This window comes from Lepus europaeus, chromosome X (assembly GCF_033115175.1).
Source record: "Lepus europaeus isolate LE1 chromosome X, mLepTim1.pri, whole genome shotgun sequence".
NCBI lineage: Eukaryota > Metazoa > Chordata > Mammalia > Lagomorpha > Leporidae > Lepus > Lepus europaeus.
In genome coordinates, this window is record NC_084850.1 from 81,908,289 (window position 1) to 81,923,220 (window position 14,932).

General features: G+C 47.5%; 1 protein-coding gene across 1 annotated transcript in view; it reads right to left on the bottom strand.

The window, feature by feature from the left end:
- SLC16A2 (solute carrier family 16 member 2) overlaps positions 1-1,243 on the bottom strand; it is a 114,635-nt gene extending 113,392 nt beyond the window's left edge. Inside the window, exon 1 of the mRNA XM_062183559.1 lies at positions 686-1,243. Within this exon, the coding sequence (XP_062039543.1) occupies positions 686-1,115 (430 nt within the window). The 5' untranslated portion in view covers positions 1,116-1,243. The remainder of the gene's footprint in view (positions 1-685) is intronic.
- Between the last annotated feature and the right edge of the window lie 13,689 nt (positions 1,244-14,932).

Genomic DNA, 14,932 nt, shown 5'->3' on the forward strand with positions numbered 1-14,932 from the left:
AGTTCTGAAGGCGCGGAGATCTGCTTGCTACCCATGGGCGGGCGGCAGAGTTGGTAGGGCCTGGCTGGGCCGTAACCACGGAGAGTGAAGAGATGCGCGCAACATCCCCACTCACACTCCCTCCCTCCATCCCTCCCCTTTGCCTCCTGCAGATACACACGCCAGCCATGTGTTCCACTCTGAGCCAACAGTCACCAGGACTCCTAAAGTGTTTTTGACAGAAAACACCTCCGCTCCCCGAAAGGAACTGGGGCTGCTGCGGTGATCGGCGGCAGCACGCTTCTTGCACAGCCTGCCCCGCCTCCCCACTTTCTCTCCTCGCTTGATTTCACCCCCCCTCCCCTTCAAAAATCCAACAAATTGTTTTCTCCCAGCACACACGGGCAAAGTACTTTAAACAAATCCCAGAGGTGCATCTGGATTTGTCCTGGAGCAAAAAAAGTTCACTGGTTGCTTGTGATCAATGAATGTCCCAGTTTCCCACCTTTGGGACGCCTTGTGCCCATCTCCACAGACCAGGCTGCTCAGAACCCTGCAGCTCACGCCTTAGCAGAGTCATGGGCGAGGGGCGGAATCGGAGCTGCGCCTTGGTAGGTGGGTCTGGGACTAAGAGATATGGGGTCGACGGTAGCCGAAGAAGACACCCTTGCTCAGAGTGCCGGGTGGCAAGCATGGGGCCACTCACCTGCTTGGAACTCCACTTGGCGATTTTTCTCTTTTTCCTCCTCTAGCAGCATGGAGTAGAGGATCCCGACGGAGTTATGGATGCCGAAGATGGAGCCGTTGCACCAGGTGGCAGCGAACACCACCATCCAGCCAAAGCCACCTTCGGGAGGCTGGAAGCCACGCGCGGTGCCGCGGGTCTCCACTGTGGGCGTGGGCTCGGGTTCGTGCACCGGCTCGGGCTCAAACTCCAACTCCCGCAGGGGTGCGGGGTCCGGCAGGGGCTGGGGCTCCGGCTGGGGCTCCGGCTGGGGCTCGGGCGGGGGCACTGGCACCGGCTCAGGCTCCGGCTCCGGCTCGGGCTCCGGGCTACCCACCGGCTCCTGCTGTTCCTGGTCTGCCTCTTGCCAGGGCTCCTTGGCTTCCTCGCTCGCCGGGCTTTGCAGCGCCATCGCGGCCGGGGGACTGTGGCTGCTCCGGCTGGAGGAGCCGCTGTGTGGCTGGTACTTGTTTCTGCTGCTGCTGCTGCTGCCGCCGCCGCCGCCGCTGCCTCCTCCTCCCGGCTCCTCGCCCCAGCTGGCCAGCCTGTCCCGCGACAGACGGTCCCTCGAGCCCTCTCCTCCTCCTCCCCCGTCCAACCCCCCCTCCTCCTCTCCCCATGTCATCTTTCTCTCCTCCCCCTCCTCCCCCCCCACCTCTTCCTCCCTCAACAGGCAGCCGCTACAGCCTCGTTCTTCCCAGCCCTTCTTCCTCCTCTTACTCCCTTACCTACTACTCTAGCAGCCGCTGTCTCCCCCAAACTGCCCTTCCAAACTACTGAATCCTGTCCTCTTTGTCCAGATGCCCAGGAGAGGGAGAGGTAAAATAGAGAAAAGAGAGCACAAACTATACTGTCTGCTGCCCCCTCCTCCCGAAGTCTCCAGAACCAGCATTGATTAACCCCGCGTCTCTAGGGAGGACTCTGCCCATTCTCCGCTCCCATTCCCTCCTTCCTGCAACTGGAATGGCCTTGGGGACCCCAAGACAAGAGGTGGCCCGCAAGGGACCCCACCCTGCCCTCTGGAGTCCTTACGTCCCCCCCACCCTTGGGCTTGTGGGGGGGCGACCTGAAGGGGACAGCCTGGGCTTCGGACAAAGGGTGGGCACAATCTTCTCGAGACCGAGACCCAGGACGCAGGCCCCTACGGTCCTGCGCACCCCCCGGGAGTCTCCCCCTACCCCCGCCCTTCCCGGCAAATCCCTGGCGGGGCCGGCAGGGGAGGAGGCGGCCCCGCGGCGAGGCCCGCCCCTCCGGGCAGTCAATCAGGGCTTTGTTTGCGCCAACCTGGAGCCCAGAGGAGCCGCAGAGGGCCGGGTCTGGGCCGGGCCAGGGCCGAGTCTGGGCCGGGGGCCGGGCCAGGAAGGGAGTGAGGGAGGTGCAGTGGCACCAGAGGGGCCGGGCCCAGGCCGGGGCGGGAGCAGGAGCTCAGTTCAGACTCCTCCCTGTTCTGTGTTCCAGACTGGGGAGTAAGGAGTCGGAGTCGGGGCCGGGTCGAGCCGCCAGTTTGGGCCAGGACGGCCCTGCCCCTGACATCCGGCTGGGCTGGTCCCTTGGGCCTCGGTCGCTGCTTTTCGGGTGCTTGGGACTCCGAGGAGACGTAAGCGGCGGGATGTCTTCCAGGACCCACTGTCCCCTCCCTCCCACCTCGGGCATACGGACGGACGTGGTAGTCCCGCTGAATGGCCCAGACTCAGGCCCCAGTCCCGCGAAGCTGAGGGAGAGCTTGCTCCCCAGGGAGCACGTTGGTCCCGAGAGGGGAAAGGGGGTTCTGTCCAGCGGGCAGGCGGGCTCTCAGCCAGCGTGCTTGGCAATGCCCAGCCTCAGCCCTCAGACTGGCCGGGTGATTCCAGGAAGCTCTGTCTCCCCTAAGGGTCCGCGCACTCAGTGCACTAACCAAGAGGCCGCAGTGTTGTTACTAAGCTACTCTCAGCGCCCCACGAGTGGAAGGGCAAGCGCCAACCCTTTCTACCCAGTATCACATTAACCGTAGGTGAAAGACTGCGTGGCCGGTGGAAATGCAGCCCTGGACTGCCTGCCTGTGTTGGATGCTCTTGAAGGCGGGCAAGGTGGCTGGAAGGCTAGAGGCATCCAGAGGGGCTTGCGGTGCCATGAGTGGAATCAATCAAATTTGCAGACCACCGGGCGTGCCCATCAGCAGAGAAGGCATTGCAGGACCGAATAAAACACGTCCTGTATTGCCCTAAGGTCAGCTTTCTGCAGGCAGGAACACTGAAGCTCCAGGAGGTTAAGGTCAGGTGGCGTGTCCAACATGGGCCTTGCATGCTGAATAGGATTTTAGCAGGCTGGGGGGAGGGGAGTGCTGTGCCCCAGAGCATGCCCTGAGTTCCAGGCACAGAGATGAAAAAGGACTCTACTCATAGAAACAGGGAAGTGAAAGGTAATCAGGCCAAAAAATTAATATGTATGCCGCCTCTCCCAGGAAACATCTGCCTTTTAACAAAAATCCACAACACTTCTGACACTAGGAATGACAAACCATGGACATTATGGGCACTGGGGTTTCAAGTTTGTGTTTTAGTTAGGAATCTCACCAGACACGTGGCCAACTGTTGCCCCCGGGGGACACCAGCCTTGGTGTTCACTTGCAGGGAACCTGACTGAGATCCCCCAAAGGGCTATTTGCAACCCCACAACTAGGATTACACCCTGAAGTTGTGTAGCCCATCTAGAATCCCACTGTCTAAACTCACACTTCTCTCATTGTTGAAATGGGTTAAACAATGGGACCACTGGAATGGGGGTACAGGTGGGTGAGGACATTCACTGAGAAGCTCCTGTAAACCTAGCTCTATGCTAGGCCCTTTTCACACATGGTCTCATAAAATATGCACAACATTACAAGGTTGGAGCAATTTGTCCCTATTCCGTAAATGAGAAGATAGAGGCTCCAAGAGGTTAAGTGAGTTGTTCAAGCCTACAATGCCAGTTAGAGGTTGAACAAGGAGCTTTGCTTATTTGTGAGTTTCAAAGAATGTGCCCCACCCAGGAGACAGAATTTATATAACTGCCACCCCATCATTCTAGCAACACACATGCAGTGCCTACCATTTCGCCTTTCTTAAGAAGGTACAAGGACTTTATAAGGCTAGAGTACTGGCATTGGAAGACCCAGGTTTTGTTGTTGTTGTTGTTGTTGTTTTTTTTTTGACAGGCAGAGTGGATAGTGAGAGAGAGTGAGAGAGAGAGAAAGGTCTTCCTTTGCCGTTGGTTCACCCTCCAATGGCCGCTGCGGCCAGCGCATCTCGCTGATCCGAAGCCAGGAGCCAGGTGCTTCTCCTGGTCTCCCATGAGGGTGGGCCATCCTCCACTGCACTCCCGGGCCACAGCAGAGAGCTGGCCTGGAAGAAGGGCAACCGGGATAGAATCCGGCGCCCCAACTGGGACTAGAACCTGGTGTGCCGGCGCCGCAAGGCGGAGGATTAGCCTGTTAAGCCACGGCGCCGGCGGAAGACCTAGGTTCTAATCATGGATTACCATTGCCTGCTTTTGTGATCCTAAGCAATTTATTTTCCCTTTCTGAACTTCAATTCCTTTATCTGCAAAATAGGGTAAACATCTATTCCTTAGAGTTATTAAATGTCATGCTAAGGTATAGGCTTTATTTTAGATGCATAAAATTGCCAATGAAGATTTTTGAGTAGGAGATTAATATCAGAGCTGCATCTTAGAGAGAAAACAGTGGTGACAATGTAGAGAAAAGTTGAAAAGATCAGAGATAAGGAAACCAGACATCAGGCAAATGCATATTTTCTCTCCAGATCTCTAAATCGGACTTGCTAAACAAACATCATCAAAAGCAACAGATGTTATGTGTAGATTCATCAGCCTGGCTTATGCTCATGACAAATAAGTGAATCGTGGCCCCTGTACTCCTTTACATTATTTTACTTGTCTGACTGAGGATCTTGAAAAAACCCCAGTAGAGGTCTCTGATTTATACTGAAAATGAGAAAATATGCTTTCCTTCTGTCATTAACAGGCATGAGCCCACAATGGAATTACTCCAATTACTTATGTCCTTGGTTATTCATATCAGGGGGTGAAGCAGAACAGTGGATCCCTAACCTGGTTGCACATCAGAATAATCTGGAGACTTCTATAAAAATACTGACTCCTGAGTCCCACTCCACACTTGCTGAATTAGAATATCTGGAGGTGCAGCCCAGGAGTGCATGTGCATTCTTAAAGATTTACTTTATTTATTTAAAAGGCAGAGTGACACAGAGCAAGGGAGACACACACACATACACACACACACAGAGGGAGGGAGGGAGGGAGGAAGAGAGGGAGGGAAGGAGAGAGAGAGAGAGAGAGAGAGAGAGAGAGAGAGAGAGAGAGAGAGAATGTGAGAGAGAGAATGAATCTTATACTCTGGTTTACTCTTCAAATAGCTACAACAGCTAAGGCTGGGCCAGACTGAAGCCAGGAGCCAGGAACTCCATCCAGATCTCCCACGGGGCGGAAAGAGCCTAAGGTCTGGGGCCATCTTCCACTGCTTTCCCAGGTGCATTAGCAGGGAGCTGAATTAGAAGTGGAGCATCTGGGACTTGCCAGCATTGCAGAAAGAATATAGTGCAGAAGGCCTGAGGAAAGTCTTTCTCAAGAGATGTCATGGGGAGGGCATTTGACTTAGCAGTTAAGATACTGGTTAGGATACCCAGAGTATTTGGAATTTTTGATGTCTGATTCCAGTTACTGATACCAGCTTCCCACTAATGCAGACCCCAAGAGATAGTGGTACTGGCTCAAGTATTTGGGTTCCTGCCACCCATGTGGGAGACCTTGATTGGATTCCAGGCTTTGACCTCCCTTTCTCTCACCATTGCTGACATCAGTGGAGTGAACCAGCAGATGGGAGTGCTCTACCTTCCTAATTCTCAAATAGATAAATAAAAATGTTCAAAAAGAGTTGACAATATTTCTCATGCATCAGCACACTGATGAAAATGTCGAACTGTCATGGGTATGCAGTGCTTGGGATTCCCTGGACTGCATGACCTCTGAAAACCCCTTCTGTCCTTGAAGTTCTCTTTTCTAGGCCAAAAGCAGTCCCTTGCTTTGCATTTCTCCTGTTCGCCAATAGAATTGGCTGGCTACACTGGAGCTCAATGGGTCATCTGCATTATCCCTATGCCCTGTGTGTAAATCATCTTAACTACTTGAGAATGGGTGACATACTAAGAGCATTCTCACAAAGGTGGCTATGCATTCTTTCCCTCCATTGCTCGCTTTTCTTTATTCATCTTTATGGGGGAAACTTAAGAGTTTTGATGACACAGCATCACCTTGGGTTCCAGAGCCAAGTGAAATTGATTGTGAAAAGGAGCCAAGGTGCTCTAGTAGTAAGAAAGACAAAAATCCAAAGTCCAAGAGATTTTAGTCATATCATCCATAATTGGGAAGAGTACTGATGGGAACCCACAATACTGGGAAATGAATCTGAATGTTGATACCTTGTGATGGCCAAAGTGGAAGCAGGGAAGGGAAAAGATTTGGGACATAGCCTGATTTCAGCTACAGCCAGAAGGCTATTCATAATAATAGGTGCATTAAAAACAAATCAATTGGCCATATGCATGGAGCCTGCTTCCTGAATGCCAAGGAAGCAGGCTGCTCAATACTTAGTCTATTATTAGAGTAGGCATAGAGGAGGAAAGATGACAGAAGCAGCAGGAGCATTACGGAAAAGAAAGAGATAGGAAAAACTTAACCCTCTAAGGACTAGCACAGAACAGTAAAGCTTGAAGTGAGACAGGTGAAATGGATTGGTTTCTTGATTATATCCAAGGGAGAAATGCAATGGCTATTTTTTAGTATTTTATTAAATTATTTATTCTTTTATTCATTCAAGAGATATCTATTGAAAGTCTACCATGTACTAAAGATTGTACTACATGCTGGCTGCTTCCTATCCAAGTGGAATCCTTGGTAAAGCTGAAACAGGAGTGTCTCAGGTCCATGGTTATAGTGCAATGTAAGGACAAATCTTGCTCTTGTTCCATCTCAATCTCTTCTCTTAGACTGACCTCCTTGAGCAAAGGGTCAGCATTGTTTGTTTTTGTATCCTGAGCATTTAACAGGATGCTTTATACAAAGAGGGTGCTCAATAAGTAGATAAATAAATACATACATTTAGCTACTTTGTATATAAAAAAGCCTTGGCTTCTTCATTCCCCAATAGGGATGAAGCCCCATCTTTCAGGTTTATTGTGAGGATTAGAAATAGGGTACAGCAAGTTCTTAGCATAGCAGCCACATGTAGTAGGCACTCAATAAACGTAAGCACCAAGGTGCTTTGAAGATTGATTTAATTGGAAAAAGAAAAACCAACCTGGTATATTCTCTGGAACTGATTCAGTTCTGAAATCTGAAACACAAAGTGTCAGAGCTAGAAGGGACTTTCCATAAAATCCAATCTCCTCATTTCACAGATGCAAAAAAATGAAGCCTAAAGAGGGAAAAGGACTTCCTTAAGGTGACATTCGGATTATGTGTGCTTTTCCTTCTAATTATCTCCAATCACTGTAGAAGGTGATATGATATGATGTATATACGTGTAATATAGGGTCATCATTTTACAAATGAGGAAATGGACACAGAGAAAGATGAAATAATATACCCATGGGAGTGTAATTCACACTGTAGCAGTCTGCCTTCAAAGTCCATGATTTTAACCATATTCCTTCTCTATCATAGCACTTAATGAAATTGTATTAAAATTTCCTGTTTAGCATGTATCCTCACTATAGATTCTCATTCGTGTAACAAATATTTATTCAGAAGAATTTTTAAAAAGATTTTATTTATTCATTTGAGAGGTAGAGTTACAGAGAGAGGGAGAGACAGAGAGAAAGGTCTTTCATCTGTTGGTTCACTCCCCAAATGGCCACAACAGCCGGAGCTGAGCCGATCCAAAGCCAGGAACCAGGAGCTTTCTCCAGGTCTCTCACGCGGGTGCAGGGGCCTAAGGACTTAGGCCATCTTCTACTGCTTTCCTAGGTCATAGTAGAGAGTTGGACCAGAAGAGGAGCAGCTGGGACTAGAACTGGCACCCATATAGGATGCTGGCGCCGCAAGCAGATTAACCTACTGCACCACAGCACCAGCCCGTATTCAGCAATTATTATATGGGACTTGCTAGCCCCAAAAAGTAGGCCATATCTTTGCGGTCAAATATCTGGCTCCATGGTGCTGCTGGTTTTCATTTTCCTTCCTTTTTAAGATATTTTTATTTGTTTATTTTATTTGAAAGGTACAGAGAGAGAAAGACAGAGAGATCTCCATCTGCTGGTTCACTCCCCAAGTGCCCACAGCAGCCAGGGTTGGGCCAGGCCAAAACCAAGAATCAGGAACTCAATCCAGATCTCCCATGTGGGTGGCAGGGACCCAAGTACTTGAGTCACTACCTGCTGCCTCTCAGGGTGCACCTTTGCAAGAAGCTGGAATCAGGAGCAGAGCCAAGACTCAAACGCAGGCATTTTGGTATGGGATGTGGGTGCCCCAAGCCACATGTTAACCACTGCCAAACAACCACCCTTCATCTTCCTTTTCTTATCTCCTTTCCCTTACTAATGTCTCATTGAATGCTACAGCTTTGTCTCACCTGTTCTACAAGGCTCAGAGTTCTGTGTCAGGCTCTTAAAGAAGAATACTGGGCAGGGTAGTGTTGCGGGTAAAGCCGCCACGTGTGATGTTGACATCTCTTACAGGCGCTGGTTCAAGTCCCAGCTCCACTTCTGATCCAGCTCCCTGCTGATACGCCAGCTTGGGCCCCTGTACCCACGCAGGAGATCCAAAGGAATCTCCTGGTTCCTGGCTTCAGCCTGATCCAGTCCTGGCCTTTGTGGCCATTTGAGGAGTGAACCAGAGAATGGAAGACTTTCTCTCTCTCTCTTTCTCTGTAACTCTGCCTTTTTTAATGAATAAAATAAATATTTAATGATATTCAATACATTGTCCTTATTTAAAAAAAAGAGGACGTGGGAGGGCAAAGTGGAGGAGACCTGGGGAGGTGGGAGCGGGGCTCAGAGTAGCAGAGGAGAGGCTGAGAGTAGTCAATCTTGTGTGGTTGCATTCTTAGACATTGCCTGGCCCACCTCTTTTAGATGCCAAGATAGCCATGAGCCTATTGCTTTAATAACCCTGAGGCCTTGCACAGGCAGTTTCTATGGAGCAAGAGACAGGAGGAGGAAGCAATGGTGGGCCTTAGAGCAAGAATCAGTTAGGAGAAGCTGAGTTGGAGGGGAGTGACTAGTAGGCTCAAGCCCAGGAACCAAGTTTCAGTTCAACTTGCTGACCCTGCAGATGAAGAAACCAGTTAAAGGGCAGGAAAAATCATTCAAATGGAGCAGGGGCAAGGGTGCAAGGGGCAGGGGCAAGTGAGTTAGGTGGAAGGGAAGGACAAAGAGGAGGCAGTTTATTTTTCTCCTCCAGTACATATTTACAGAGTTCCTTCTGTGCCGGTGTTTTTCCAGGGCCTCTTTTTGGATGGGGGAAGGGACAAAGGGAAAAGAGTGTATTTTGTTGAAAGTTTCTGAGACCTGAGGATGTTAATCCACTTGTCCAATTCATATTGTGAATAGGAACAGAACCCTTGTCCCTTAGCTCTTAGCCACAGACATTCTTCCTTGCCACGGACATACTTCCTTACCACACTATGTCCTACAATGTCATTTGACGGTTTACAAATCTGTTTACAAACCTAGCTAATATATAAAGTACATACTTGTGAGCATGGCACATTGGGCCTCTCATTACCCAGGGCTCTGTTAAACTCTCTGATCACTTTCAGGGCAACTTCCCACAATGAGATTTAAGCCCAATCCTCACAGAGGTCTCTCTCGTGCCCTTGCCCCCAAATGCCTTTGTACCTCTTTTTTCTCACCTGCTCCCTTCCCCACCCAATTGAAAGATTTTCACAGTGAAATTCAAATACCCACTGCTAGGTTCTATGTTTGTTTTATAAAATATCTATCCATTTATCCAACTCTCCACTGATCCATCAATCCATCTTTCTCTTATACATTTCAAAGTAAGCTGAAGACACCAATATATATCCCTCCCTTTAATATTTCTGCATGTACAGGGATAGTTCAAAAAGTTAGTGAAAAAAATGGCATTAAACCATAAGTTTATTTGACTGCAAAAATATGAGGGTTCTTCAAAAAGTTCATGGAAATGCATATTATGAAAAGTATGCAGGCATTTAAAAATTTTTGACATCAAAATAATTCTTTTAATTTCATTTTTTCCATGAACTTTAAAAAACATTTACCTAATTGAAAGACACAGTGACAGAGAGAGAGAGAGGGAGAGATAGAAAGAGGGATTTTCCATCTGCTTTTTCACTTCCCCCAAATGCCCACAGCAATAGGTGCTGGGCAAGCCAAAGCCAGCGGCCTAGAAATCCATCCAGGTCTCCCACATGGGTGGCAGGGTCTCAAGCACTTGAGCTATCATCTTCTACCTCCCAAACACATTATCAGGGAAGCTGGATTAGAAGTGTGGGGTAGCCAGGACTCCATCCAAGCACTACGATATGGGATGTAGGTGTTCCAAGCAGCAGCTTAACCAGCTGTGCTACAATAGCTGGCCCTCTATGAATTTTTTGAAGCACACTCATATTATTAATTAGAGTTAGATTTTTGCAGAATTTTTTCTTTTTAAGGTAAAATTTATATACAATGAAATGTAAAAATCTTAAGGGAACATTTGCTGAGCTCTGACAAATGCATAACCCTGTGTAACTCAATCCCCTAGCAAGATATAGGAAATCACCATCATCCCCAGAAGCTAAGAACATTTAAAAGCAACACTTTTCACAGATTATTTTCATTTCTTTTTGGGTAGATACCAAAAACTGGAATAGTCAGGTCATAGGATAAGGTATATGTTTAACTACGTGATTAACAGTGCCAAAAGTGTTTTAAAAGAAACTATTCCCTTTTATTCTCCTACTAGCAAAATGCAAAAGTCCACATCCTTACCAAATGCTTGATATTTTCACTTTCAACAAAAACTTTCGTGGGACTGGTGCTGTGGTACAGCAGGTTAAGCTGCTGCCTGCGATGCTGGCATATGAGCCAAGTCCCGGCTGCTCCACCTCTGATCCAGCTCCCTGCTAATGCCCCTGGGAAAGCAGCAGAAGATGGCCTAAGTCCTTGGGCCTCTACCATCCACGTGGGAGACCCGGGAGTTCGAGGCTCCTGGCTTCAGCCTGGCTCAGCCATGGATATTGCGACCATTTGGGAAATGAACCAGTGGATGGAAGCTCATTCTCTCTCTCTCTCTCTCTCTCTCTCTCTCTCTCTCTCTCTCTGTAACTTTCAAATAAATAAATAAATCTTAAAAAAAAAAACAACAAACTTTCGCTTCAGTCATTCTAGTGGATGTGTAGTGATTTTAACTTGCAGTTCCCTAATGACTAATGATGTTGAACATCTTTTTCATGTGCTTATTGGTTATTCACACATATTTTGTAAAGTGTCTGTTCAAATATTTTGTATATTTTTATATTGGGTTGTTTGTTCTTTATTACTGAACTGTGCATATTGGAATGCCAGTCCTTTGTCAGATACATGCTTTGCAAAACTGGTCTCCCCAGTCTGTAGCTTGCTTAATTTTTTTAAGGTTTATTTATTTATCTGAAAGGCAGGGTTACAGAGAGGCAGAGAGAGAGAGAGAGAGAGAGAGAGAGAGAGAGAGAGGTCTTTCATCCTCTGGGTCACTCCCTAAATGGCTGCAATGACCAGAACTGGACCAATCTGAAGCCAGGAGCCAGGAGCTTCTTCTGGGTCACCCACGTGGGTGCAGGGGCCCAAGGAGTTGGGCCATCTTCCACTGTTGCCATGGATGGAAGACCTCTCTCTCTGCCTCTCCTTCTCTGTGTAACTCTGACTTTCAAATAAATAAATAAATCTTTAACAAAAAAAAAATATATAGCATTACCAGCATCCCAGAAGGCCCCTTTGTGCCTTCTCAGTTACAACCCCTCCTTAACCACTATCCATCTTCATCTGTAATAGTGTAGATTTATTTTTGCCCACTTTTATATTTTATATAAACAGAAACATATTTTGTGTAGTCTTTTGTGTCCGGCTTCTTCCTCTAAATGCTATTCTTCTGAGAATCATCCATGTTGTGTGTAGCAATATTTCATACATTTTCTTTTTTTTAAAGATTTATTTTATTTATTTGAAAGACAGAGTTACAGAGAGAGGTAGAAATAGAGAGAGAGGTCTTCCATCCTCTGGTTCACTCCCCAAATGGCCGCAACGGCTGGAGCTGAGCCGATCTGAAGCCAGGAGCCAGGAGCCAGGAGCTTCTTCTGGGTCTCCCACATGAGTGCAGGGGCCCAAGCACGTGGGCCCTCTTCTACTGCTTTCCCAGGCCATAGCAGAGAGCTGGATCGGAAGAGGAGCAGCCGGGACTAGAACCAGTGCCCATATGGGATGCCAGCGCTTCAGGACAGAGCTTTAACCCACTGTGCCACAGCACCGGCCCCTCATACATTTTCATTGTTGAATGTTATTTCATTGAATGAGTATACTTCACGGACATGACTATAATGAATGGTGCTGCTATGAACATGCCTTTTGTGTCATATATGTATGCATTTCTATTGGTTGTATGTTTAAGAGTAGAACTACTGTGTCTTTTGAAAAAATTATTTATCTGAGAGACAGAGAGGGACAGACAGAGTGTGTGCGCACTGCCATTCACTAGGTCACTTCCCCAAATGCCTGCAACAGCTGGGGCTGGGCCCAGGCCAAAGCTGGAAGTCAGAATGTAATCCAGGCCCCCAACATGGTTGGTAGGAAACCAATTACTTGAGACATCACCACTGCCTCCAAGGGTCTGTGTCGGAAAGGAACTGGAATCACGAGTGGAGCCAGGTATCAAACTCAGGCACTTTGATATGGGATGCGGGCATCTTAAGTGATGTCGTAACTGCTGGACTAAACACCTGCCTCTATTAGTCTCCAGGTATGCATATCTTTGTATTTTATTTTGTTTTTGCTTTTGTTTTGTTTTGTTTTTTTTGACAGGCAGAGTGGACAGTGAGAGAGACAGAGAGAAAGGTCTTCCTTTGCCGTTGGTCCACCCTCCAATGGCAGCTGCGGCTGGTGCGCTGCAGCCGGCACACCGCGCTGATCTGAAGGCAGGAGCCAGGTGCTTCTCCTGATCTCCCATGGGGTGCAGGGCCCAAGGACTTGGGCCATCCTCCACTGCACTCCCTGGCCACAGCAGAGAGCTGGCCTGGAAGAGGAGCAACCGGGATAGAATCCGGCGCCCCAACCGGGACTAGAACCCGGTGTGCCGGTGCCGCTAGGTGGAGGATTAGCCTGTTGAGCCACGGCGCCGGCCTATATCTTTGTATTTTAGTAGATGCTACTAAACAGTTTTTTAAAGTGAGCATTTCAACATACACTTTTACTAATGCATATTTTTTTCACTTTCTGCATCCCTGAAAACACTTGCTATTGTTTATATTTTTCATTTTATCAATTCTTGTGGCAAACAACATTGTGATTTTAACTTAATTTCACTTGTTTAAAAGGTTGCATGCTTTTTCATGTGTTTATCAAATAGTTATCCTCTTACAACTGTCATCGTTTCTACTTGTGACAATTCTGATGGGTGATCATCTTCCTTTATATTGACTACAAATCTATTTTACCTTCAAGGGCCAGCTCAAATGTTACCTCGTTAGTGAAGCTTTCTCCCTATCCAAGGTCATATCCAAGGTCAGAACTCTCTCAGCACTTTGCATTCAACTATGATATTTCACTTAGTGAGCATCTACTTTCACTTAATATTTGGTGACACTGTTGGAGCAACTTCAGGTTTATGTCATGGGGCCTATCTATTTGTAATGATCTCCTTTACCAGATCAGGAACTTTTCAAAAGTTCTGTGTACTTCCTCCATTCACTACCTCTACACTTACAGAGTGGCAAGCACATAGTAGGCCCTCAGTAAACATTTGTGAAATGAAGTGCTTATTTTTGCGCTTTGGATCTGCACAGGGTCTCAGTAAATGGTTAATGCTCCTGAATTAATACGAAAGCAGATTTTTGTGAGGGAAGGATTAAGTCCAGTCACTGAAGACTCCTCCATAGCTCTGAGGCTCAGAACTGGACCTTGGATTCGATTTCCTAGGTTGGAGGGACAGGAACTCAGGCCTCTGATATGCTCCTAAAATGTGAGTTCCATGGAGGCAGGGATTTTTAGCCCCAGTATCTAGAACAGTGCACATAATACCTAGTACATGTTTAATAATTGCTTGTTAAGTGAATAAGAAAGTTGACAAAGTGGCCCAAGTCCCCACCCTGTATTTTATCCTTCCCTGGCATTTAAAATGCTGTATTAGTAGCTCCTTCCTTCAAATTATACCCTTTCAAAATACCAGTCCCAAAAGACTTACTGACTCACTCAACTTTTCGTGTGTGCATTGTGATGGGCTCCTCACAAAGCAGTTTCATATCCAGCATCCCTTTTGATCTGAGTAGCAATTTTCTGAGGTGAGCAGGTCGGAGATTATCATACCCATTTCACAGAGAAAGGACTGAGGCTCAGAGAGGTAAAATTATTTTTTTCAAGTTACCCAGCTAGTATGTGGAAAAGTCAAGTCTTGAATCCAGGTTTTCTTACCTCTATCTAGAAGTTTCCCCACCACAAATGAATTTATTGGACTTGTGAGGGTAAGAGGTACTTGAGGGCTCTGCGGATGGGGATGGAGTGGGGAGGACAAAGGCAGAAAATTTCACACAGGGAGAAGAAGGTGGGGACCAATGGCTGAAGATGAGTCTGGTGCTGTAGCTGCTCTTCCTCCTACCCTGGCCATTGCCTCAGGGGTCTCAGTTTTGTCACGGGGGCCAAATCTGGCATCTAGATCAGTAAAGCTCACTCACAATGAACTCTACTCTGGCTTAGAAGGGGCCAATTCAGGGGTATTTGGAAAAGAAGCCATATTTCAGGCCATCTTCCTATTTAGTTTTAGGGGTTTGTGGATTTTTGTTTGGTGGGTAAAGGGCAGAGATGGTGAGAAACATACCCCTCCGGATCCATCTAGAGGCAACAAAACAGCAACAAAATCCCTATATCCAGATTTCCGGAGAAGCACCATGGGTGAGAAGGGGGTGGGAGTGGGTCCCCAAGTTTTTACCCAACTAGAGAAAGCCAAATAGAGCCACCAGAAGCTGATGAC